Source organism: Pelecanus crispus, chromosome 11, assembly GCF_030463565.1.
Source record: "Pelecanus crispus isolate bPelCri1 chromosome 11, bPelCri1.pri, whole genome shotgun sequence".
NCBI lineage: Eukaryota > Metazoa > Chordata > Aves > Pelecaniformes > Pelecanidae > Pelecanus > Pelecanus crispus.
Genome location: NC_134653.1, coordinates 30,805,595 through 30,829,604, shown reverse-complemented (window position 1 = coordinate 30,829,604; position 24,010 = coordinate 30,805,595). Strand labels below are relative to the sequence as shown.

The window sequence follows — 24,010 nt, the reverse complement described above, 5'->3', positions numbered from 1 at the left end:
GGTGTCAAGGCAGCACAGAGGAGCCTCAGGGCTGGTGTGTGCCATGCAGCGACGAGAGCTGTTCTCTCTCTGTGGGGTGTGGCCAGTTTCATCATTTAGGTTGGAAAAGACCTTTAAGATCATCGAGTCCAACCGTTAATCTGGCACTGCCAAGTCCACCACTAAACCACGTCCCTAAGCATCACATCTACACGTCTTTTAAATACCTCCAGGGATGGGGACCCAACCAGTTCCCTGGACAGCCTGTTCCAATGCTTGACAACCCTTCTGGAGAAGAGTTTTTCCCTAATATCCAATCTAAACCTCCCCTGGCGCAACTTGAGCTTGTGGGATTTAAGCATCCCACCTCCTCCCCGCAGCTTTGAGACACACACCCCCCCCGCCCAAGCCGGTGTCCCCTCAGGAGGCCCGGGGGGCTGCCAGGGAATGGGCAGCGCGGACCGCTGCAGCCGCCTTGCCCGGTTGAGGGCCCGGCCCGGCGCAGGCCGGTGCCCCGCCGCTTTCCGACCGGCCGCCTGCCGCCGCCCGTTGCTAGGGGCGGTCCGCCCGCTAACAGGGCACCCCGCGCCACTTCCGGCGCTCCGCCGCCCCGTCCGCCGCGCCGCCTGCCCGCGGGGCGCTGGTTCCGGCGGGGGCGATGCTGCCCGGCGGCGGCGCGGAGGCGGGCGGGGCGGTGCGGCGGTTCCTGCGGGCCGGGGCGGCGGCCAGGTCAGCGGGGGCGGCGGGGGGGGCAGGCCTGGTGCGGGCGGGGGCCGCGGCGGCGGCCCGGGCGGTGTGGCGGGGCCAGCGGCCGAGGCCGGCCCTTCCTCCCCTTCCCTTCCCTTCCCTTCCCGAGCCAGGCACCGAGCGCCGGGAGCGGTGCCGGGAGGGGGACGTTGAAGCATGCGGGAGCGGGGCGAGCCTCCCGGGCGGCCGCCGCCTCCTTGCCCCTACCCCCGCGTCCGTGTGTCCGACGCGCCTCTCTGCAGCCGGAGGTAGCGACCTCCCGGTTGGTTGTTTTTATTTTGTTTTTCCCCACCCCCGTTTCAGGTATAAAGCGATGAAGAACTGGGGCGTTATCGGGGGGGTCGTCGTTGCTGTGGCGGCGGGGATGTACGTGCTGTGGGGGCCCATCGCCGAGAGGAAGAGGCGCCGGAGAGGTAGGGGGGCCCGGGGGCCTGCCCCGGGCACGGCGAGCACGGGAAAGCAGCCGCCAAAGTTCATTCTGCTGGGCCTTTCGCCTTGGCCCGAGCGCTCTCCTAGATGTTGGAAGCGCACCTGTTTCTGGTTTTTAGCATTAGCGTCTGTAAATTATTTTCAAGATAAAATTTTGGTCGCTGTCCTGGTTAGAAATGTAACAAAAAAAAAAAAGTAAGTATTGAACAAAGGACTTCTCTTACTTATGTAACGTATCAATTGTATCAATTGACATTTTTCTAAAATCCTGACTCATTAGACATATTTTTCTGTCATGATAAGTCCATTACTGAACTGCTGCAGGTAACGCGCTTTATTTTATTTTGCATTTTGGTGTGCCAAATGAACGTGCTCTTATCGAACATTAGTGCAAGAGAAGTGCAATTCTCTTTGCTAAGCAGAGTTGTACAGAAATACTAATCCTTGGCAACCCAGGAGTTTTCGTAACAATGTACTAATCTGAGCAAAAGAGAAATCTTCACCAAACCCAGTTGAAGCACACAGCGGTGCAGCAGTGGCCCCACGGGCTCCGTAAACCTGCACGATAAGGGGCTCCTATGCTACGTGTTGGAACCAAGAATTTTGCAGTTCATATGGTAACTTGCAGATAACCCTGAACCTTAGTGTTGTTGATAGAAATCTGTGCCTATCAGGGAAAAAAGAGTGTTTTTTCAAAGAAATTTTAAGAAGATTTTCACAGTGGTTTAAGTCTCAGAGACCACCATGTATATAAACACTTTACAGTATGCTGTTGTACATACCAGGGTCTTCTAGTTTTCACTGGGTGCGAGTACCAAATAAACTGAAATAATTCAATTTTAATGTAATTTTAATACCCAACACAACACTTGCTACTCAAAAATATAATCATAGAATGCTTTGGGTTGGAAGGGACCTTTAGAGGTCACCTAGCCCGCCCCCCCTGCAGTGAGCAGGGACAGCTTTAACCAGATCAGGGTGCTCAGAGCCCCGTCCAACCTGACCTGGAATGTTTCTAGGGATGGGGCCTCCACCACCTCTCTGGGCAACCTGTGCCAGTGCTTCACCACCCTCATGGTAAAAAATTTCTTCCTTATATCTGGTCTAAATCTGTCTTCCTTTAGTTTAAAACCATTACTCCTTGTCCTGTCACAACAGTAAGGTTTTCCTAGACTTCATGGTGTAAACCCTTACACTTCTCTTTGTAGGGCTTGTACCTGGCCTTCTTAACTTAGGAAACACCTGCTTCATGAACTCCTTGCTGCAAGGCTTATCTTCCTGTCCCTCTTTCATCAAGTGGCTGGAGGAATTCACAGCACAATACAAGACAGACCAGAACCAGTCCACTGAGCATCAATACTTGTCACTCACTTTGCTGCATCTCCTAAGAGGTATTTTAACATTTTCATGTTGTGATAAACTAAGAAGAAAATAGTTAGCATAAATGTTACCGTTTCTAGCCTCCTTTCCTAAGGGAAGGAAGATCATGTGGTCTTGTATTCTTCTCTTTTTAATTTCCCTCTGCTAACTTTGAACTCATTGGCCAAGTTCAACCGAATTTCACAGAGGGGTAGAGATCCAAAAGGTGTTAAGTTAGCGTACCGAGCCTGAACAACACAAGGCCCAGCTGCATGTGTCCCCAAGCTGTTGGTTCCTTGGCCAACAGCTGAAAGGTTTCAGGTTTTGTTTGAGTCGCCTGGCAATCGAGAAGCAGTGGGCGGCCAGCCCAGCATCGTGCACATTGCTCCAAAGAAGCCGTTTGCCAGCAGGTTGAACAAATCGAGGTAGAGGGCAACGGTGGTGCTGAAAATGTGGGCATGGAATCCGTTGCCACAGGCTTTAATGCATTTGCTGTTCACAGAGTATTAGTGGTTAAAACAATATGAATGTGGACTCAGCGTAATTGAAGAAATGGGAAAAATACAATCACAATTAGATGGGCGCTCAGAATTCTATATAAAAGCAAAAGAATGCATTATAGAATAATTTAAGCATTTTTTCCCAAGCTTACTATTTTACCCAAAATATGGACTGTAAAATGAGATACATTGCATGATGTTGGATACAGATGTTAAAGCCTCTCAGCCCAATTTGGTAACCCGTTTCGGACTTGCCTCTGTGCTAAATTCCTGCACCAGTTGCAGCCTATTTAAGCACTCAAAATGTTTAAGCAATTTCTTGGCCCTCCCTGGCTTTTCTCACAGGGCTTCGTTTTAAAGGAAAGCCATTGGAAGTTTTCCTGTCTCAGGATACTGTTCATGCTAAAACTGTGCCAGTTAAGCATGTACATTTAACTGATGTAAGGATGATGAGGCATTAATACTGGGGTTTCTGTGACATGTAAAGTACCAATTTTTACCCAATCCACTAGCAAAAATTTGTCTTTGCAGGCAGTGTTTATATTTATTCTCTCTGTATCAGTTAGTTGAGAAACGTTTAAATTTGCATATATATTAGATGAGAAGAATGTATGCAGTCAGTTAGCCTGAGTCAGATGAGAATGGTAATTAATAAATACTAGTTTGATTGTCATTGTCTACCTGTCTTAATCAAGAATAACTGTTGTAATCGATTATATGATGCTTAAGTAACATAAAGTCTAAAATAAACAGATTTGTGTTCTAACTGTTCTTTGTGGCTCCTCTAACATTTTTAAATGCGGTATCTCTAGCTTTATCCTGTCAAGAGGTAACAGAAGATGATGTCCTGGATGCAAGCTGCCTGTTAGAGGTTTTAAGGATGTACAGGTGGCAGATCTCATCATTTGAAGAGCAGGTGATTACAGAATTCAAGTTAGACTGCCTGATATACACCTCAGTGCTTAGACACAGAATAACAAGAGAATTGAAGCTATGGTACGAATAGCCCCGCGTGTCAAATCTGAATCTTCGCTGTAGCAAAAAGTTTGCTTTAAAAAGTGAAGGAAAACAACCATGTGATTGATGAATGGTGTTTTCAGTTTGCTTAGATATTCGTCATGGAAACCCTGGCTGCTTCAAAACCTCATACTTAATTACCGTCAGATTTGGTACAATGGAGCCAGTAATATTAAAATAGAATGGATACAGCCCTAAATCCGCTATAGATAATGGATCTACGCTAACGTGCCATGCTGCTTCAAGGGATGGACTCCACTAACATTTCCAAATTTACTTACATGTAACATGCAAGATTTCTAATTCTTGTTTGCAGTATTTTCAGCTCCTAAGTAAGTGCAGCTGGCCGATGAACTTGACCAATTATCTCACTCATAAAATATGGTTCTATCTTTTATATTTCAGAGCCAAAGCAAACAGAGATTTCAATTATGCTTTTATTGAAATCAAGGAAAGCAGGCCTTTGTACATTCATTTTTCTTTTTTTCTCCAAGAATTTTAGTCTCTTTTGAGTTTATATGGCCCAGAATATTTTTAATAATGTGTGCTGTTACGAAGTTCAGCTTTATAGAAAAAGCTTTTTGGCAAAACTGCAGCAGTTTTGATCGAACAAATGATTACTATTAATACATCAGGTGGGCTCTAAGTGGTAATTTTTCCTTTTGTTTCCTACTGCAATGATGTAGTCATATGTGTATCAGTACTCCTGGCGTATGTTTTGATGTCTTCTGTTTTCGCTTCCTCTAAGTCTTATGCCTCTATTTAATAGGATGCTCATGAACTATTTCATGTCCTTACCTCTTCATTAGAAGATGAACGGGATCGTCAGCCACGTGTGACACATTTGTTCGATGTGCATTCGCTGGAGGTGACTTCTCTACCAATGTTATTTCATTATCAGAAGTTTCTGTAGTCTGCCTAGATTCCTAAGTGTGTCAAGTAAAAAGTGTCTGTTTAGAAACTGAACATATTTTCATTATGTTTACAAAGCTCTTCTTTAGTACTCTGATAGAAATGAATCAATAGGTCAGACAATCTAAAGAATGAAAAATGTTTTTCATAAGTAAATGTATTTGAATTTACAGTGATCCCCCTTTCATGAAGGCTTTTGCATTCCTAAATCCATTGAGTATAGAGGTTGAAATACTAGCACAGAACAGCAGTCCATCAAAGCGGTTCTCTTATCTGTAAGAGCTGACACATGAAAGAGGTTTGAAAACTGCAAAATGGACGTTTCTGGAATAGTCCATTTGGAGGTGAAATTTATCTTTCCTCCAGTTGAGTGGTAAACTTCATACAGACAGAAAATTTCTATCTCTTTTTGTCTAAAATATATACAAAAGGTTTATAAATCTGTTACGCTTTTATTTTAGTACTCTGAGGCAGAGAATTCTGCACATTAATTATGGATTTTATTAGAAGTGTTCTTTTTGTCAATTATAAATTTGTTGCATACCAGATTTTTTGGCCTTCCTCAAATATAAAGAGACACTAAAACTCCCACAATTGTTTTAATGTCAGAGAAGCATATTAGGGATGAAATAAGAACATAGAAGCATATTAGGGATGAAATAAGAACATATTTAATACTTAATGGTTTCTAAGGTAGGGTTAATGAACTCTTTTATCTTCCTCTGTAGCAGCCAGAAATAACCCAAAAGCAAATAAGCTGCAGAACAAGAGGTATGCTTTTTTCCATTCTGCAAGATGAATATTCATAGTGTAGTCACTCTGTTTATTAAGGGATAATTAATATTAATTGATCTTTGTCTGTATTGGACTGAAATACATGTCTTCAGCTGTAAAAAATCCATTAATTATTTGTCAGTGGGACAGAACATGTCTTAGAGCAGTTACTTTTGTTACTGTGGGCCAAAAATGTGGAATTGTAGTGACGAACACAGATGTATTGAAAATAGAAGGACAATTTCAACTTTGTGTTTCAGGGTCTCTTCCCCCTGTGTCAAATCACTGGAAATCTCAGCATCCTTTTCACGGAAGGCTGACCAGCAACATGGTTTGCAAACACTGTGAACACCAGGTAGAGGAATGTGTGTCTGGTAATATGTATACATGAAAAAGGATGTCTGACACTCGGAGCGCATTCTGAAACTATCATCCTTTGTTTCTGACATAGCTGGTTTAAGCTCCAAAGGTTTGCAGGACTGGCAGCTTTTTTTTGCAGGACTGTTACTTTTTCAGGTACTTATTATGCGTTGGTGATGAACAAGAACCTATCACTAAATATATTGAAGAAATTTAAGTGTGATCCACTTTGTGGGGATAACAGCTGTCTTACTATATTTAGTATTCAGTACCACAGCCATTGTATACTGAAAATCCACTCACATGTAGCATTTTAGGATGAGCTATTCATTCAGCATGCAGTATTGAGATTGCACGTGCAAAGCAAAATTAAGTTGCAGTCCAGTTATCCAGAGTAAGGAGATGAAGATAACCTGGATAAAGAAAAAATACAGAAAGTAAATCTCATTTGTAGCTCAAACTCTAAGAGTATGTTTAGTACTTTTTACTTTTCAAAAACTTGCAAACAAATTTCAGTGAGCAGGGGCAGCTTCAGCAGAAACAGGCTAAGTGTCACCTTGTGTACCTAGCGTTCCCTAGCACCATGCTTGGCAAAGCGGGTGGTTTTGACCCTATTCCACCAGATAACTGTGGACAGCAGAGGGCATGTGTTCAGCTTTTGTGAGGTTGGTTGGTGGTGGTTTTTTTGTTTTTTTTTTTTCCTGAACCATCATCAATTTTAGCTCACTGGATATGTGCAATATTTTCTTGCAGAGTCCTGTGAGGTATGATACCTTCGACAGTCTCTCACTGAGTATTCCAGCAGCTGTGTGGGTACGTACCCCTCACTGACGCAGCATGATCCAGCCAGTCTATTGCCTTGTCGTCATAGCCTTATCTTCACTAGTGTCTTTTTAAGATGCTACAGCCTAAGTGTAAATGAGTAGCTACAGTTTATTTTCTTGCCTTTTTATAAATGATCCTGTTGTGCTAATACAGTGCCTTACCACTAATGTGTTGGTGCAAATTACCAATTAGTACAAGCAGCATGACTTTGTTGACACCAACAGAGCTTTCTGTTTCTCCTGGTGCTTTCTGCGTAATTTGAAGACCCGAACGTATCCCGAGAGCTGTTTCTGGCAGTCTTGAAAGGTGACCTTTGGGTGCTCTGTCTCTGTGGTGACAGTACACAAGTTACCCAACACAGGCTTTTGGATCAAGTGATTTCAACTGGAAATTGTTTCCATTTCTTTTTGGCTCTCTGAAAAACTCTGAATGACATAACACTGTAGATTTTGGGGGCAAAACGTGCAGGACATTTTTGAACTGTAACGGTTTGTTACTTAATGTCTGCTAGTGATTTTGTCTTTCCAGACAAATAGCAACTACTTGCACTCATGGAAACTCTGACTTGTACCTACAGAATACAATCCTGGACAGCTAGGATTGGGATTTAGACACATCTTCTGCTATTTGTGTTTTCTTTTATTTTATACCATCATTGAAGATTATGCCCTTCATACTTGGCAGTATGTAGTACAGTCTACAAGGAAGGATAGGAAGGAGTGCCTAAATTCAATTAAATGCTGCATTTTCCTATGTAGAGGGTCAGAGTGCATAAAGTGATCCATGAAGTGCTGGAACTTTAGAGAGAAATAGTAACAGGGCCAGGAATCTGTAGTTTAAAACCCCACTAAAGGAGCCACACAGGGAGTCATAGCTACTGTTCTTATCTACAATGTTTTCCATGTTTAATCTAGGCTAAGGAAGAATTCCCATAGTTAGTTATCAGTGTTCTATACTCAAAGTCATTTAGTCAGTTTTCTCAAGAAGTAAGTCTACAATTCTGTAGTTTCTATGGAAGAAATTATGAAAAATCCTTTCACAAAATGAAGTAGTATGTACCCTAAAATTACTGCAAATAATTTTGTTTTTTCGTACTAAGGGTCGTCCTATGACGCTGGACCACTGCCTCCATCATTTCATCTCCTCTGAATCTGTAAAGGGTGTCGTGTGTGACAACTGCACTAAAGTATGTCATTTAAATTTATATAACCTTCTAGCTCAGTTTTAAGCCTCCTGACAGAATTACAGCTTCTTTTTTCTACTCATTTCTTCATGACTTCAGGAAAGCCTCTAGCCTGCCTGGGATTTCTTGTATTTAAAACTGAGTTCTTATCTCACAGAATATTTTGTAGTAATATAAAATACACAAATACTTTATTCTCTAATTACCAGGTATTATTTAGATAATATTTGGGATAATTTTTTTGTTCTGATATTTTAGACAGTATTTTCCAGTTGCCTCTAATTTGATGATAGCACAGAGCCAAAGTGGCTTGTTTGAAAACCAACAGAAATGGCATATGACTACACGTAAACCTGGAGACTGGGCTTCTTCTGTAAACGCTCGTTTCTGCTTGACTTTGGTTTAGAATTCTGATCCATTAGGATAGGCCAACAATTCTTAAGAAAACTGTAGGTGTAATTAATGTACTGAGCATAGTTCTAGATAAAAAATTGCTTTTGTCTGCAGTGTGCAGACCTGCACTGTTATGTGTAATCTGATACAGCAGGTAATCAAATGGCTTTTTTTTTTCTTCCCCCTTTGATTTCAGATTCAAGCAGAAGGGACTCTGAATGGACAGAGCATAGAAAACCAGAGAACAACATTTGTTAAGCAATTAAAGTTAGGAAAGGTGAGGCAAGCTAACCCTCCAAATCTATTTTTAAATCCTATTATACAGTAATTTCTTTAATGTCTTTGCTCAATGTCCACTTCTTGGTATTAGACTACTTTAATGTTTTACTGAAAAAAGTAAGCTCATGTGTCAAATATTCTTAGGCATTGAGGCCTCGATTCAGCAAAACATCAAACTCTATAGCTTAAAGAATGTGACTATTCTACTGTTATTCAGCAAAACACTTAAACCTGAGTTTGGCTCAGTGGCAGTAGTGATTCATATGTACAATGTAGGATCTTTAGCAACTGCATGTTTCAAAGAAATTGAAATGTTCTAAATACAGCTGGTTTAAATAAGTGAATATGGTGCTAAACATCAGGTGTAGTTTATATTAGAAGCTTTTATTATTTTTTGCTCTGTAATCATATAATGCAGAGGACAACAGGGCACTGGTCTGTAATTAAGAGCCTCAAGTGCCATTAATAACAATATGTACTTACTGATAGAGGTTAACCCTGACATGACTTTGAATGTCAGATATTTATAATTACTTAACCTTTTTTTCCCCCTGGTACTCTCACCGTGCAAAGCCATTACTTATTGAGCATTAGCAAATGTCTTACAACAACTCGCTCCAACAAATTCCAGTCCTCATTTCTACCTCACAGATCAACAAGCTAAATGAGATTGACAGATGGGCTTTTTAGGAACACACATGTATTTTTATTGATTTTTTTCTTCCATTTGGAGAAAACTATTAACATTAGCTAGCTATCCTACTGCCTAGTGAGTGAGCAGTAGTGGCATTGGCAGAAATCTCGAGAGAGTTGTGAGCTAGTGTCATGTCTTAGGGATACTGTTGCCAATAAGTTTACACGCAGATATAGTAGCACATAAGGGAACAGTTCAGTCATGTATTTCCCTATCTACTAGACTTAGTGGTTTGGTTAGTATGCTTTTAACTTGAACACCTGTTTCTCTTAATTTAAAATGTATTTTGATTCTCCTTTTCTATGGAATATTGTTGAAGCTCCCTCAGTGTTTGTGCATCCATCTGCAAAGATTGAGCTGGTCAAACCAAGGCACTCCTCTGAAACGTCACGAACATGTGCAGTTCAATGAGTTCTTGATCATGGACATCTACAAATACCGCATTCCTGTTCATAAATCAAGCCAGAATGAGCTGAATCAGAAAAACTCTGAAGAGACAATGCCTGGAACGAAGGATGGGGTAGCAGTAAAACCTTCAGGTACTTATTTGAAAATAAAATCTATCAGGTGTTTCTCTGTTTCGGTGATAAAACATTCTACTCTGCAGAATGAACATAAGAGCAGCATCTTTATTTGGATCTGTGCAAAGATGAGAGGTAGAAATCCCTTTCCCAGCAAGCATTAGGATACCCTTTTCCAAGTTTACAGTTCAGTTTTGGTAATTTAATTTGGTCTTACTAAATAATAAAAAAACTTAAAAAACAAACAAAAAAATCCCAGCTAGCATAGAACTCGCATGTTTGAACTCGGGAAGTCCTAGGGATTATCTTGTTAGTGATCTCTTCTAAGGCTTCAGGACAAGCATAGAAAGAATGCTGGGAATACTGACTTCTTAAAAAAACAATTAGAAAATCTAGCTGTAGTAGGTCTGTCATTTAGGCAGCTCAATATTCTATTTAGTTGGGATTTTGTAAACAGGGTTATTTTCATATTTGTGTCATGTAAAAACAATTACCGCTGTCTTTGGATATTATACTCCTCTGCATCTCTCAAGGGACTGTGCTATGTAATAAATTAAAGTAAGTAAAATACCTTCATATTCTGTGATGAAAAGTACTGCAGGAACAGAAGCACAGTTAGCAATACTAGTAGTAGCATTTAAGTTAAATTACTGAATGTCTACTTCCTCTTGCAGATGCAGAACAGCCATCTGGTACTAAACTGCTCTTCATGAATGGTGCCTGCTCCCCTTCATTTTTAATGTCCTCAGGAACTTTTCCACTTGCTGCATTCCCTGAATGCAGGTAAGTTAAAGATTTTTACCCTATCTTGTAATTTCCGTCCCTTCAAATTATGTTTTCCTTTATTCTGTCTTTACTATGAGGCTGTATAGTCACAGAATTTAACATCTATCCTAGCTCCTGTGCAGAAGTCTTTTGCTTTTCTCTTGGCCAATTTTTAGCGGTTGTCTTTTTTGGCTCCATTTCTCTCCTAGAAAAGGGAGTAGAGCATGTTACAAGCAAAACTCAAAATCTCCTTTCTCTGGTTCATGGTGCAGTAAATCATCCTTCTGAATAGCCATAATCTTATTCTTGCTGTTTTCCTCTACCCTTTCTTTTTTTCCTCTTACTCTGATTTTAAAACTGTTGCCAGAAATCCATAGATCTCTTATGGATTTTTTTTTTCAAACATTTTATTTAATAAGCTTGATTTAATTTGCAGCTGCCATGATTCTACTTAGTAAATCAGCCTTGATGCTTCTCCTGATAATCTGTTTTCTTGGCCTTTGAGAATGTTCACTTATTTTCATGCTGGTGACCAATGTATATTTAGTTCTATACCACTTCTTCTATGTGCCATTGTGTATTTTCCCCATGGGGAAGACAATTCCCACAATCACTGTGTGAAATAAGAAGCCTGGAAGCATTTTGTGTCAAATGTTTGTTATGAAGACAGTTGTAGAGCAAGTTGTTGAAAGTGTGTCTATTGTTATCTGTGGGTTACCTGCTGCAGTTTTACCTCTTTTCAGTTAAAAGCGCATTCTTCTACAATAGCTCTTCTGTCCAATAACAGTGCTTTAATAAGCACTAAACACTGGCACATTGGTAGGTTTGATGGAAAACGTTGTTGCAAAATTCAGTTGGTTATGCTGTACAAAATGTAGTAGCCCTCTGTAGCATAAACTTTTAAAATAAACGGTTTGATTTTCTCAATAAAAGAATAAGGCAGCACTGTAGTGAAGACTTGGTCTCCTGAACAGTAATTGCAAGGCAATACGTCTCTTATGGAGCCATCTATTTGCTCCAAAAAGAAATTGCAACTGAAGACAAAGCAAGTGGGGCTGCTTCTGGCATGTGTGTGATCCAGGAGGGCTGCTGACCCTTTCCTTTTTCTCATTTGTCCTTCAGTTCCCCTGTATACCTTTACCGTCTGATGGCAGTTGTAGTTCATCATGGAGACATGCATTCTGGACACTTTGTGACTTACCGCCGCTCTCCACCTTCTCCCAAGAACCCACTCTCTGTCAGCACTCAGTGGCTATGGATTTCAGATGACACTGTTCGCAAAGCTAGTTTGCAGGAAGTCCTTTCTTCTAGTGCTTACTTGCTTTTTTATGAGCGTGTTCACTCGAGGGTACAGCACCAAAGCTTGGAGTTGAGGGCTGAAGAGTGATTAAGAGAGCAGAAGGACAAAAACTGACAAATTCCTCTGATGAGATCTACATGGCACCTCCTGTCTGTTATGCAAATAACCCACCACAGGCCCTTTAACTTTCCCCTCCCTCTGTGGCAATGGCTGGCTCCTGCTGGGAGTTGTGTTTTGTACCAAAATTACGCTACCCAAAGTTGGTCTGCTAACATTGTGCAGTCCGAAGTATAGCTGTATTAGAGAAGCATTTATTCTGTTAGGTAGTAATTTTGTCAACATCATAGCTCTGAAACAGACATTTCAAACAGGCTTCCCAAGGCTGTATTCCATATTCTGACATGTATGTAAATATTCAAAGGGAGATGCTTAATCCTATACATTTCACTGAAGGTGTTTCTGAACAGGGGAGCCCCAGAAGCGGTTGATGGGAAGCTACTGTTATCAAAGGCAATGATTTAAGAAACAAAGTGCCTTGAGCTTATTTGAACAGCAACATTACCATTGTCTGAGTCTACTGCATGTCCGTTGCGTTCCGATAAGTGTCTCAAGATGATGGAATGAACTACCAACAGAATCAGATCTCTCTTGATAGCCCAGCTAATCCATAAAGTAAGGCATCTCTACATAACATGCATGATCCAAAAAACAACTTCCCTGTTCACATCATTTTCCTAATATTTCAGTTCTTTATACATCATAGAAGTACTTCTGCTGATTGAAAGTGCAGTTTCTTTTTTCCAGGAGAAAAGATACTTTTTTTTTTTCCTCTATTAAGAGCCAAGACCCTGATTTATTACTTTCTATTCTTTCTGGAATGTAGCTGAAATCAAGAGACAGGAGCGTTTGCTAGCAATCAGTATTGTAATTTCCTTCGTCACTATGAAACTGTTGAATATGGTTGCTTGTCGTATCGACTACAACTTTTAATGCTGTGATTTCAAGGCTACTGTAATTGGTGTTCTAGACTTGCCCTTCCTATTTTAATGCTGAAAACTGCCATTTCTCATCGATTCAGATACATGTTGTCTGGCTTGCAATTGAGCTTTAGAGCTTGTGCCGGTTGCAACTGTGAGCTGATGTACAGCAACCCAACCATCCTTGTTAAGTTAAGAGTATACATGACTGAATCAGGACTGGTGGGCACTTAGTCTTGCGAAGTAGTACAGCAGTCTGAAGACTGGTGTCACTGCATTAGATACAGATTGCCATATAAATAGAAGTAAGGTGTACTTTGCTGCTCTAGTTTGTTTGATGTGTCAAAAAAAAAAAAAAAAAATCCCAAACAAAGCGAGGGAGAAGCAGCAAAAACTATCCTTTTGACTGCTTTTAAAGTACCAGGAATAAAGTGTGTAGGCTATTTTTAGCTCTTTTCTATCCTTGTAAGCTTGGAGGAAAAAAAGACTAATTAATCAGACAAGCTTTTTCAGCGTAAAACAGCAACTAAGTTTTCAAATGGTAACAACTGTCTTAATTTGCTTTTTTGGGCAACTTTGTACCTCATACATTCTGATTGCTGCCCAAAGCTCACAGGCATTCAGAGTTCCTTAACAGGAGGCTCAAAACCAGCCAAAACAGGAGTGGTAATAGATATATATGAAAAACTATTTACATAACTCATCATTCCAGAGTACGGATCGCAATTCCTGCTCCAAGTAATGCTCATAGTACATAAAATACTCATTATAAATACCCCAACGTACTAGTTCCTGAGAAGTCTCCCCGTTTGTGCTAGGCTAGCAATAGCATGGTTTTAACCTTTCTATTTTAAGTTGTGGAAAAACAACAACAAAAAACATAAAAGGATGCAAAATGCCAAAAATGCCCTGACCATTGAACTAAGACCTAACGGACTTGCAGAAGGTAAGAGAAGAAAGCTGTCCATTCTGGGCAGCAGGGGTGTGCAGTAGGAGCTCTGTAAAGCAGCGCTGGGTGTCACCTAAGGAAAAACATCATGCAAAGCATCTAGCTCCAGCAGGTCTACCATTTGTACCTCAGAACTTCAAAACATTTCCACTGCCAGCAGTGGATATTCTGCAATACCTGTTCTCAACAGGGTCTGTTTAGAGTTTTTAACTCTGATTTTTTGTGAAGTTCATCTGAACAGGTCACTTGGTTTAGAAAGCAGTAATGCTGGAGGTGGGTCAGAACATAGGCACACAATGGACTAAGACTTAAACTCATCAGCTTGTGAACAGGGACATAAAGCCACATATTACTGCAGGCTTGCATGTTCAATATATTTTTCTTTTCCTTTTGCATAAAGCTGCTTTCCAACAGGGGCCAGTTTGATGAAAATGAAAGCACAGTCGCTGTATGACGCATAAACTGCTCAGTTTCACTCAGCTGCAGATTTACTCTGAAAGCTTCCTCAAGGGCTGCAAAGATGAGGGTTGAGTAGTCAGCATTTGTTCTAGCTTTCGTTCTTAGGAAGGAGTAGACGGTCTTGGCTTAGCCCTCAGTGTGAGGAAGGAAGCAAAGTGTCAGCACCTCAGTCCTAGTCCTGAGCTGTGCTAGATACTCCCAGCCTACCGTGAGCATCAAAGACCTCTGCAGATGTTTGGCACCCAACCCTCGCCTTTTGAAGTCATTGGGCTCTGTGCAGGCACATGAGGCTCATCAAAGGCTGTTACTTGTTACTCACAAGCTTTCATGGTGAAGAAGGTGTTAATAAAATGTAAAACATTAAAAAAAAAATCAGATAAAACCTCCAAGATGACATCTCCGTGTTTGAATTATTCTTGTCTTATTTTCTGCATTATTTAAAAATGTATGATATAGTCAAACCACTGCACTACGGTTGGAAGTTGCGTTTTCACTTCAGGGTATTTTTGTAACTGTACAGTAGCAATAAAAGAACAAACTTATTAGAAAAAGTAGCTGTTCACGTGTGGTAATGTCTTGAAACAAAGACCAACCTATAAGCCAAACCACATTCAGTAAATCCCACAGAAGCAGCACTTCACAATCTCTGGATAGGAAGCATTCATGCAGGAGCTCTTCATGCTATATATAGCATTTTCTGGTAGCGGCAGAGGGTGGGAAGTATGAACTCCAAATTGTCTAAACAGACATTAATTCCATGGCCCTAATGGACCTACCGCTGCAGGATAAAGACTGTCACTAATTCAGACGCTTGTAGCCTGGTTGCATGGGGATCAGTTCACATTCTCAGAACTTACCGTTGCTTGACTCCTCAAGACCTGTTGGTGACTTTGGACACTCTTTCCTCATTTCAGCAGGATTCACTGTCAGCATGGAAGGTGATGGCTTTCAGGGAGTCAGAATGGAATCCCTAGGGATAATTATTTAGAAAAACAGACGCTCTCAGAAGTTATAGCCTTTCATGCTGCGTTGTCCATATAAATGCTCCAACCCAGTCTTTCCCCAAAAGGTCATCTTATGCTCCCTGGTTTCTGTACAAAGGACCAAAGGAAGCAGCAGCCCCCTCCCTGTGCAGTAGCACCTTGTGCTTCCTCCTGCCCCACCATGCTACTGACAGAAAGAACCTAGTCTCCCATGTCAGCAGAGGAGGTAGAGCAGCAGAAGTCATAGTGACCATAAAACATGCAGCCAGCCATGTTGCACTCACTATATTCCTGTCTGAGCACTCCTCTTTTTCATGTCAGTCTCATTTGTATTTTATTTTTAAAAACCCAAGCAAACCATAGCTCATTGACAGAGCATACAAGAAAGTGTCACCTGTTGAACAGTATCAGCTTCCAGGCTCACTCTAAATTATTACATCTTGTACTTTAGAGCATTTATAAACTCTCTCACTGCTACCTGAAAGATATAGAGTATTTCTTCCTTTTGGAAAACTGGCTAGATTAAGATCAGTTGAGAACAAACTTCCTCCTGAGCAAAACAAGTGTATTCTCATTAAAAATATGTATCAGCAGGACTACAGCAACATTTCACAGAGAAAAAGTATTCTTGGCATTTAAGATCAGTAGTCGCAGTCTTTATTAGCAAGTTACTAAGTACACTATCTCCTCTCCTGATTTAATTTGTTCATCAGGTACCTTGGGTCATCAAAGACAGTGTTTGAACGAGAAACTGACAGTTATGTAGGGAAAGAAAGCTTCTATTTTCAGAGACAAAAGACCTGGTGCTTGATTGCTGAAGATTTCACTTCTTGGCTATACTCATCACTTTCCGAAATGTGAGATTGATTCTTGGGGCAAGTACTCTCTTGCGGGTGGGCAGGCTGTGGTACCAATACACATTGGTAGGGTACTTCATCATCAGCAGGCTACCATGGGCTAGCTGCAGTTTGATGGGCTTAATGTGGCGCGTCGCGTTTTTCCCTCTGGAATCACAGTGCCTGAAAACAAAGTCCCTGCAAGCTCCGAAGGACACAGACGCAATCGGGCTGCGTGGAACCAGTTCCCTCTCGTCATCTCGATGTTCACCTATGTGGTCCCCACCATCTTTATATCTGTACACAGAATAAATTAGTTAGTTCTTCTACCAATCCAGTTAAACGAATGTCAAACAACTCTTCAGTGATCTGTCAACAATGTTGCACAAGCAATTTTTCATTTGAACAAGTTGCTTGATGCAACTGGAAATCAGACATACCTGTTAATAAGAACAAAATTAAAAGTATGTCCTGTGTGCAAAGTGACGCGGTCTCTGATACGGTTGAGAACTGGGATCCACGGCTTAGGAGAGAAGGTAACGCCAGAGTAAGTGTATGTTAACTCAGGGTCTCCATAGGTTACCTGCTTCCTTGGAATGTCATGCCACTTGCCAAACACGTGCAATTTCGTCATTTCACCTGTTTAAACAAGACAGAAGAAGGATCAAAACCAACTCTGTATTACCTCTGCAGTTCAGTCTCAACATTCTCCTTGATTTGGAGCTTCTGTGAATCTCCAGTGGGACAACAGAAATGAGGATGCTTATGACAACCCAAAATCATCTGTGTTCAAGTATTTCTGTCCCAACAAAGTACTTAACACTCAAGTTTGACACTGCCTTGCTATCCCCCTTGAATGGGATGAACGGGACTAGCACCCCCATCATATTCTGTTGTTGAATTAATGTGACCGAGGATATCTCGTATACCACATCTACCAACAAACTCCTGCCACCCTTCCAGGACTACCCCGGTTCTTTGGAAACATTAAAACATGAAGGAAACTGCTTGGCACACGCTTCAAGCTAAGCAAAGCTAACCCAGCAGTATCAGACCTGTGCTTGCACTTCACTCCGCAGGGCCTGACTTGGCACACAGCAGGCGCCTGCAGAAGCCTCTCCACCGTCTGGCAGCTCTGCCCAGGCCGCAGGAATCATCCCGGGACTCGCCTGGCGGGGGGCCGGGCAGGGAAACACTTCTCTGGGCGGGGGCGCGGGGGCTCTGCGCCGCATCCGGAGCTGGAAGCGGGCCCCCTGAGGGCCGTTACCTTCGAAGTACTCCACCTCCTCCTCCAGCTGCTGGAAAATCTCGTCAGCCTCGGCCCTGCCGAAGAGGAGCCGGTAGTCGCAGCTCAGGCCCTCGGCGCGGATCTCCTGCCAGGGGGGCTGCCCCGAGGCGGGCTCCTCCGGCCGCGGCCTCTTGCCACCGCCGCCCGCCTCGCCGGCGGGGCGTTTAAGCACGTATCTGTCCATCAGCGCCCGCTCGGAGGCACCGGCAGCGGCGGGAGGCTCCTCCTCCCGGCAGGGAGGCCGGGCGGTCACGGCAGAGACCCCCTGAAGGAGCGCGGCGACGGCGGGAAACCCCCGGCCCCGCCGCGGCCGCGGAAGGAGGGGGGAGCGAGGCGGGCGCGAGGCGAGCGCGCATGCGCAAGGGTGGGGCCGTGCCCGCGCCCCCGCCCTCTGGCGGGCACCGCCCGCCCCCCCCCCCCCCCCGCCGCGCACGCGCGGGCTTTTGGCGCCAAATCCCCGTCCCGCTCGCCCACCCGCCGGCTCGCGCGGTACCGCTGCCGCCCTTCACCGCTGCCCCTCGCCCGCTCCGCCGCCATGATCGGGCAGAAGACGCTGCACTCCTTCTTCAGCGCCGCGCCGGCGAAGAAGCGCGGCCGCTCCCCGGAGCCGGGCGGTGACTCTGAGGTGGCGAGCGGGGGCTGGCGGCGCCGGCGGCCCGGGAGGGGGGAGCGGGGGCGGGCGGGGGGCTGGCGGCTGGGGGGGGGTCTCGCGGCGTTGGTAGCCGTTGGGGCGCGCGGCGCTGGCGGTCGTTGGGGAGGGGGCGGGGAGACCACGCGCCGCGCGGCCACTTCCAAAAACCCCGCGCTCCTTGCACGCCTGACTGACCTGCTAATCGCGGCTACGCTCCGCCGCTGCCCAATGGGCGCTGAGCGTCGCCGGCGCGTCACGGTTGCTAGGCTGAGCGGCTCTCCGCCAGCTGTGGCGAGCCAATGGGGAGGAGCGTGCGCTGCCTCGTTGACCAATGGGGGCCGGGAGTTTGGCTCCCGCTTGTGGGCGGGACCCGCTTGGCGCGGCGACCAATGAGGACGGGCTCGCCGTTGTTTTTGCCGCGAAATAGCCGCGTGCGCTGCGGCCGCCCTCGGAGGGCGGCGCGTGGCCGCAACATGGCGGTGGCCGTGCTCCCGCTGCTCGCCCGGCGGCTGGGCCGCGGCAGCCCCCGCCCGCTCTGCAGCCGCCTCCTCGCTCGCCGTTTCCAGGTCAGCGCCGCGAAGAAGGCGAAGGCGGCGGGCGATGAGGCGGGCAAGGCCTCGCCGCTCAGCCCGGAGCAGCTGGAGCGGATCCGCAGGAACAAGGAGGCGGCTCTGCAGCGGCTGGCCGAGCGGAACGTGCCGCCGGGCTTCGGGGAGAGCTGGCGGCAGCAGCTGGCCGGGGAGTTCTCAAAGCCCTACTTCATAGAGGTGAGTGCGGCGGGGCTCTCCCCTGCTCGCCGGTTTCCCAAAAGAGGGGTCGTTCACCCGCTGTGCAGTCTGCCGATATGCACACCGAGCAGAGTCTATTTTATCTAATTCATTTCTGCGCAGAGGTGGGCGCTAGGTAGGTAGTTTTACAAAGCTAGCACGCCACACGCAGGGCCCACAACGTATTTATCCCGTTATATGATTAGTAAAGGCCTGCCTAAGTTCATGTTCATTGGTCAGTAATTACCATCCCATCTGCTGTTGGTTAGCTATATTTAAATTAGCCTCACTTGCTACTTAAATTAGCACACATACTTCCTACGGGGGAGGGCAGCAAGTCCTTTTGGTCTTAAATTAAGTCAGTGGTCTTGATTTCCCCCCTCACCCCCCCCAGCTGCTTTTACCTTTCCCCCAGTTACCGTGCTTTGGCAATCATCCAGTTTTTTGGTACCTTCTGGGGCAGGATGTTCCCTTTTATCAGTTTCTCAGTTCTCCTTCAAGGTTATAGCCACCAGTTCTTTTCATAGTTAACTGATAGAGTAAATACTTCCTTATTTCTTAGCTCCTCCCTCCAAGAGCCAGATCCTGTTACACATGGTTCATTGTTTTGGTCATCAGAAAATTCCATTTTTTGCGGTATGTCAACCCCTCTCCCTCCTCAGCTGATGGCGTTTGTAGCAGAAGAGAGGAAACGCTACACGGTCTATCCGCCGCCTGACCAAGTCTTCACCTGGACGCAGATGTGCGACATCAGGGATGTGAGTAGAGCTGTGGGCGCTGGGGAGAGGTGGGGGCTGGTGCACTTAAAATTATGAAAATGCAGGGTTGGGTGCACAAACACGTTCATTTGATGTTTGGTCTTCTAAGCCTCAATCCCATGTGATACGGATGCTGTTGTTTCTCTCGCATAACTTGTAAATCCTGGCTTCTCTTTCATCTCTGATACTGAACCGTGGCGTTATTGTTTTATTACCCTCACTGGCCACAGAATTTCCTTTAAAACTTTAGTCGGACTTTTGACCTTATTTCCAGTGTTACCAATTTAATATAGTACTTGATTTTTGGATCTCGTATATCTCTTGTTTTTTTAACTGATCTGTGATGAACTATAATTAAAAAAAATAAGTGTTTAAGGTAATCCCATTGCCAATAAGCTGTGTCAAAAATATCACAGGAGGTGTGACATAAAACTAAAACGTGAGGAAATCTACTTGGAAGGTACGTTAACAAGGTGTTTTATTGTAGCTCTTTGAAAACATTGGTCTTCATAATAATAATATCTTCATAATCTTGGCAGCAAAGCTGTGGTGATGTTAATCCTTAGGTAGGGACTGTGTTCTTTAACTTGTGTATAATGAGGTGTCGGTGATTTAAATCCAGCTCCTGGGGTTTGGGGTTTTTTTGCCTGTGTGTTTGTTTTAGAATAAAGCTCACGTATAAGCTTTTTTCTTTTTTTTTTCCTTCCCTCTTTTGCGAATAATACTGATTATAATTCAGTGCTAACAAAGGTCTGCTTTCAGGTAAAGGTTGTCATTTTGGGACAAGATCCATATCATGGACCTAACCAAGCTCATGGGCTCTGTTTCAGTGTCCAGAAGCCTGTTCCTCCTCCCCCAAGGTATGACAGATCTCAATTTGCAAAATCTCTTTTGTTTACAAATCATTTGCAGTTGTGTTACTTATGGCCATGAGTCAGATAAGTGATAGGAAATGCGTTGCAACTATTGACATTTGAGTTGTGCATTGCCTAGAAAAAACATCACTGCAAAAGGTGGATAATTGTATATAGTTTGGTATTCTGAAGAGCATGCTGGACATAAACTTGGCTTTTCAATTGTGCTGAGACCATCTCATTAAGCTTCTATCCAGGCACGCGAAGGGGGCTCCTTGTTACCCTGCTTCTACAAACGGCTTTATTATAAGATAAGATTAAAATCAATCCTCTTCTTGTCTAGTGCAAGAGCAGTAAGTGGTGCTGTTTGCTCTTATCTTTAAGTGTGCATATTTAAAATCTTCTGGTGTTTTTGTTTACAGTTTAGAAAATATTTACAGAGAACTGTCCACAGATATTGAGGACTTCACTCATCCTGGTCATGGTGATCTAACTGGCTGGGCCAAGCAAGGTGAGTTAATAGACACTCCAGTAATGTGTCCACTACAGGTCACGAAGAAGCCTAGCTAGAAGAAAGATCCATGGTTGGAAACAGTCCATCTGTAAAAGAGAAAATAAATTCTGAGTGCCTGTTGCTTAGTGGGTACCTTAGAATGAAAATTTAACTTATAATTTCTCAGGGGAAGCAGGAAAAAGCAGTTAATGCTTGATTTTTTTTTTTTTTGTTTGTTTCATCCTCTGTGTATGTGCTTTGTTTGCTAGGAGTGCTCCTGCTCAATGCTGTCCTCACCGTGCGAGCTCACCAGGCCACCTCCCACAAGGAGAGAGGCTGGGAGCAGTTCACGGACGTGGTGGTGTCCTGGCTCAACAAGAACTTGCACGGGGTTGTCTTCATGCTGTGGGGAGCCTATGCCCAGAAGAAAGGCAGCTCCATTGACAGGGTATAGGTTACTACTCCTCATCTCTTCCCTCTCACTAATTTTTTTCTTCAGTTGGGTGGACACTAGAGGGCACTTCCCTTACAGAGTTGGGGTTTTCTCTGTGCTTGAACTCTGCTGTCAAATTTTTTTTAGTCGCCCTTCTGTTCCAGCTTAGCCTTTGCCAGAATTAAGCAACAAAAGTGGAGCAAGTAAAATCTTCTGTTGTCAGAAAAGTATCCAGCTGAGGACAGAACTGTTTTTTTTTCTAGGAAAAAGCTCATAAATAAGTATAAATTTTGTGTTTAGGATTACAGCAATTGAAAAATGGCCAGGGTATTACTGCTGCTTTACATAGTCTGTCCTCATCTGCTCAGTGGGACAAAAGTCTCGGTCCTCGTGGCCAGTTTTTTGGGTCTTCAGGCTGGTGGCTGAGGAGGTGTAGAGGGGAAATCACACCTGCTTGGTCAGGGCAGAAGCAGCCAGCCTTGTCCAGGGAGCTGAAAGCATGCAAATCTAACGAGCGGTTTCTAACGCTTTACAGAAACGTCACCACGTCCTGCAGACGGTTCATCCCTCACCTTTCTCTGTCAACAGAGGGTTTTTCGGCTGTCGACATTTCTCGAAGACAAATGAATTGCTCAAGAAATCGGGCAAGAAGCCCATTGACTGGAGAGCACTCTGAGCTGCGCGCAGAGGCTTGCAGGGTCTAATGTTTGGAAACAGCCCCTGTTTCAGGGGTTGTCTCGTTTCTGAAAAACTTTTGCTGACCTGAGAATTACTCTTTGGATATTGATCAAGGAACAAATGACCAAACTTTCAGAGATGTTATATTTTTTTAAGTGTTTTTTAAAGAGCAGATTGGAGTGTTACATGGACAACTTCTCTGCTGTTTGAACAGGTCTCAGCCTAGTTTGAAGCAAAGAAAAAAAAAGTTCTATTGTGTTCGTTGTTGTAATGGGAATATATTTTCAGGCTCTTGTGAAGGGTTGTCAATTCCTACAGGTGAAGCTGTTCAGCTTTTGTAAATACCCTGCTGCACTTCCTCCCACTTCTTTGCCTCCTGCTGTGTGCATCCAGATTTCATATTTGGGGGGTGTAGAGCTGACTCCATGGGAGAAAAGGCAGATGCTTTTGGTTTTAGCTTTTTGCTACAGATTAGGAGATTTATTAGAAGTATGGCCTGTTGGCGCTGCAAAGACTGTACACTGTCAGAAGTGTTACTTTGATGTATCCATAATCTCAAGATTTTGGGGTAAATCCTGCCAGCAGCTGAGGGGAGACTGTGACCGAGGCTCTGGTCATGCTCTGAGCTTTTTGTTGGCGTTTAGAGGAAAACTGTAGGTGTTTAGAGGAAAACTGTAGGCTTTTAGATTCATACTGGCTGTGTTAATCACTTGGATGACAGGTGAGCTGTGATGACCATAAACTTTGTGGTACCAGCTGATGGCAGTAGCAAAGGTTTGTTCATCAAGATGTGCCAGTTGATGGGCTGATGGTTGCTAGTTATTTAAGATCTTCAAACAGGGAGTTTTTTGCTTTACCTTCATAGGAGCAAATCAAAGTTTCTAGCCACTGTTGAAAATAACTTTTGGGACTTCCAAACATTTGAGACTTCCAGGATGAAGACGAGGTTGGACTTCGCACTTCTGGGTTTCCAGTCCATCTTTGACTTCGTAATCCCTTTAATGGAAGTGAAGTGCCTTGTTCATTTGGAAGCTGTATCAGTTTTTACAGAATACCCCTGTATCCCTTTCTTTGGTATTTGCTTCGATAGGTAACACTAGTACAAGTGAAGTTTATACTTTCTGTGGCTGTATTTTTTGTTTGTGTGTTTTCCTTTCCCCCAATTTGTTTTTTTTAAATAAAAATTACTTACTTTATGTTGTGGTGTGACCTTATGTTGGTAGGAATGATGCAGGGAGGGAAGGGTGCCTGAGGCGAGGCCCTGGCTCTGTAATGGCTGCTGGCCGAGGGGTCGGTCCCTGCTCTCCCCTGGGGAAGCAAAGCTGCAGGTGCTGGAGCTTCTCCTTGTCCCCATGACCGGGCGAGGGGCCAGGGCACCTTTGTCCCCAAAGGATCTGGTGTCCCTTGCCACCCATGACAAGGTTCCCCCCCCCCCCCCCACTTTCCACCCTCCCTGCCAACAGAAGTTTTCCAGGCGCGTTAGCGGGGAAGTATTTCTGCTTGACGTTACCGTCACGTGTGAGAAGGCGACTGGGAGAGTCGGGGGGCCGCGGGGGGCCGGGCCCTCGCCCTGGGGCCTGGCACCCTGCCCGCTTTCGGCCTGGCGTGGACGGAGCGACCGGCTGAGATAAGCGTGAGGGGGAGTCGCGGCGCAGGCAGCGTTCGTCCCTGCCGGCGCCGAGCGGGGGACCCGCGGGGCTCTGCACCCATGGTGAGTGGCCTCTCTTCCCCTCAGGAAGGGGCCTGGGCTGAGGGGAACATGGCGGGGCTGCGGCAGTTTCCCCCCCCCTCAACCATCCAGCTTTTACTGCCTGTAGAGATTTGGGGGTTTGGTCTAAGGGCCTCCCTCTGTGAGGGGCTGGGGTCG

General features: G+C 44.4%; 3 protein-coding genes across 8 annotated transcripts; 2 read left to right on the top strand and 1 right to left on the bottom strand.

Annotated features, from left to right (window-relative positions):
• Positions 1–1,029: 1,029 nt before the first annotated feature.
• USP30 (ubiquitin specific peptidase 30) lies at positions 1,030–14,811 on the top strand. 2 transcript variants are annotated; one of them, XM_075718648.1, is made up of 12 exons: positions 1,030–1,139; positions 2,364–2,546; positions 3,827–3,930; positions 4,801–4,899; positions 5,672–5,714; positions 5,978–6,072; positions 6,831–6,890; positions 8,002–8,088; positions 8,675–8,755; positions 9,771–9,990; positions 10,647–10,755; positions 11,860–14,811. In XM_075718648.1, the coding sequence occupies exons 1-12, from the start codon at positions 1,040–1,042 to the stop codon at positions 12,122–12,124; spliced, it is 1,446 nt and encodes a 481-aa protein (XP_075574763.1). In that variant the 5' UTR covers positions 1,030–1,039; the 3' UTR covers positions 12,125–14,811. The 2 variants fall into 2 exon arrangements, with proteins under 2 accessions (XP_075574763.1, XP_075574764.1); XM_075718649.1 differs by having other exon boundaries at positions 1,040–1,139; positions 5,675–5,714.
• Positions 14,812–15,283: 472 nt separating this feature from the next.
• On the bottom strand, positions 15,284–17,713 carry ALKBH2 (alkB homolog 2, alpha-ketoglutarate dependent dioxygenase). Of its 4 annotated transcripts, none has more exons than XM_075718838.1 (4): positions 17,509–17,713; positions 16,682–16,880; positions 16,233–16,538; positions 15,284–15,392 (listed from the first exon to the last, which is right to left on the bottom strand). In XM_075718838.1, the coding sequence occupies exons 1-4, from the start codon at positions 17,711–17,713 to the stop codon at positions 15,371–15,373; spliced, it is 732 nt and encodes a 243-aa protein (XP_075574953.1). In that variant the 3' UTR covers positions 15,284–15,370. The 4 variants fall into 4 exon arrangements, with proteins under 4 accessions (XP_075574953.1, XP_075574952.1, XP_075574955.1 ...); XM_075718837.1 differs by having other exon boundaries at positions 15,360–15,392; positions 16,206–16,538; XM_075718839.1 differs by lacking the exon at positions 15,284–15,392 and having other exon boundaries at positions 16,504–16,538; positions 16,825–16,880.
• A 351-nt stretch (positions 17,714–18,064) lies between these two features.
• UNG (uracil DNA glycosylase) lies at positions 18,065–22,801 on the top strand. Of its 2 annotated transcripts, XM_075718743.1 has the most exons (7): positions 18,065–18,154; positions 18,727–18,927; positions 19,590–19,685; positions 20,448–20,545; positions 20,962–21,050; positions 21,302–21,480; positions 22,001–22,801. In XM_075718743.1, exons 1-7 carry the CDS (start codon positions 18,065–18,067, stop codon positions 22,139–22,141), a joined length of 894 nt encoding a protein of 297 aa, XP_075574858.1. In that variant the 3' UTR covers positions 22,142–22,801. The 2 variants fall into 2 exon arrangements, with proteins under 2 accessions (XP_075574858.1, XP_075574857.1); XM_075718742.1 differs by lacking the exon at positions 18,065–18,154 and having other exon boundaries at positions 18,634–18,927.
• The last annotated feature ends 1,209 nt before the right edge of the window (positions 22,802–24,010 follow it).

Coding starts and splice junctions, on each gene's coding strand:
- USP30 (XM_075718648.1), top strand. CDS start 1,040: ATGAAGAACTGGGGCGTTATCGGGGGGGTCGTCGTTGCTGTGGCGGCG. Junction 5,715..5,977: donor AATAAGCTGCAGAACAAGAG/GTATGCTTTTTT, acceptor TTTGTGTTTCAG/GGTCTCTTCCCCCTGTGTCA. Junction 6,891..8,001: donor GTATTCCAGCAGCTGTGTGG/GTACGTACCCCT, acceptor TTTCGTACTAAG/GGTCGTCCTATGACGCTGGA.
- ALKBH2 (XM_075718838.1), bottom strand. CDS start 17,713: ATGGACAGATACGTGCTTAAACGCCCCGCCGGCGAGGCGGGCGGCGGT. Junction 16,881..17,508: donor GGAGGTGGAGTACTTCGAAG/GTAACGGCCCTC, acceptor TTGTTTAAACAG/GTGAAATGACGAAATTGCAC. Junction 16,539..16,681: donor AATTTTGTTCTTATTAACAG/GTATGTCTGATT, acceptor TTCTGTGTACAG/ATATAAAGATGGTGGGGACC.
- UNG (XM_075718742.1), top strand. CDS start 18,634: ATGGCGGTGGCCGTGCTCCCGCTGCTCGCCCGGCGGCTGGGCCGCGGC. Junction 20,546..20,961: donor CCTGTTCCTCCTCCCCCAAG/GTATGACAGATC, acceptor TTTTGTTTACAG/TTTAGAAAATATTTACAGAG. Junction 21,051..21,301: donor AACTGGCTGGGCCAAGCAAG/GTGAGTTAATAG, acceptor TTTGTTTGCTAG/GAGTGCTCCTGCTCAATGCT.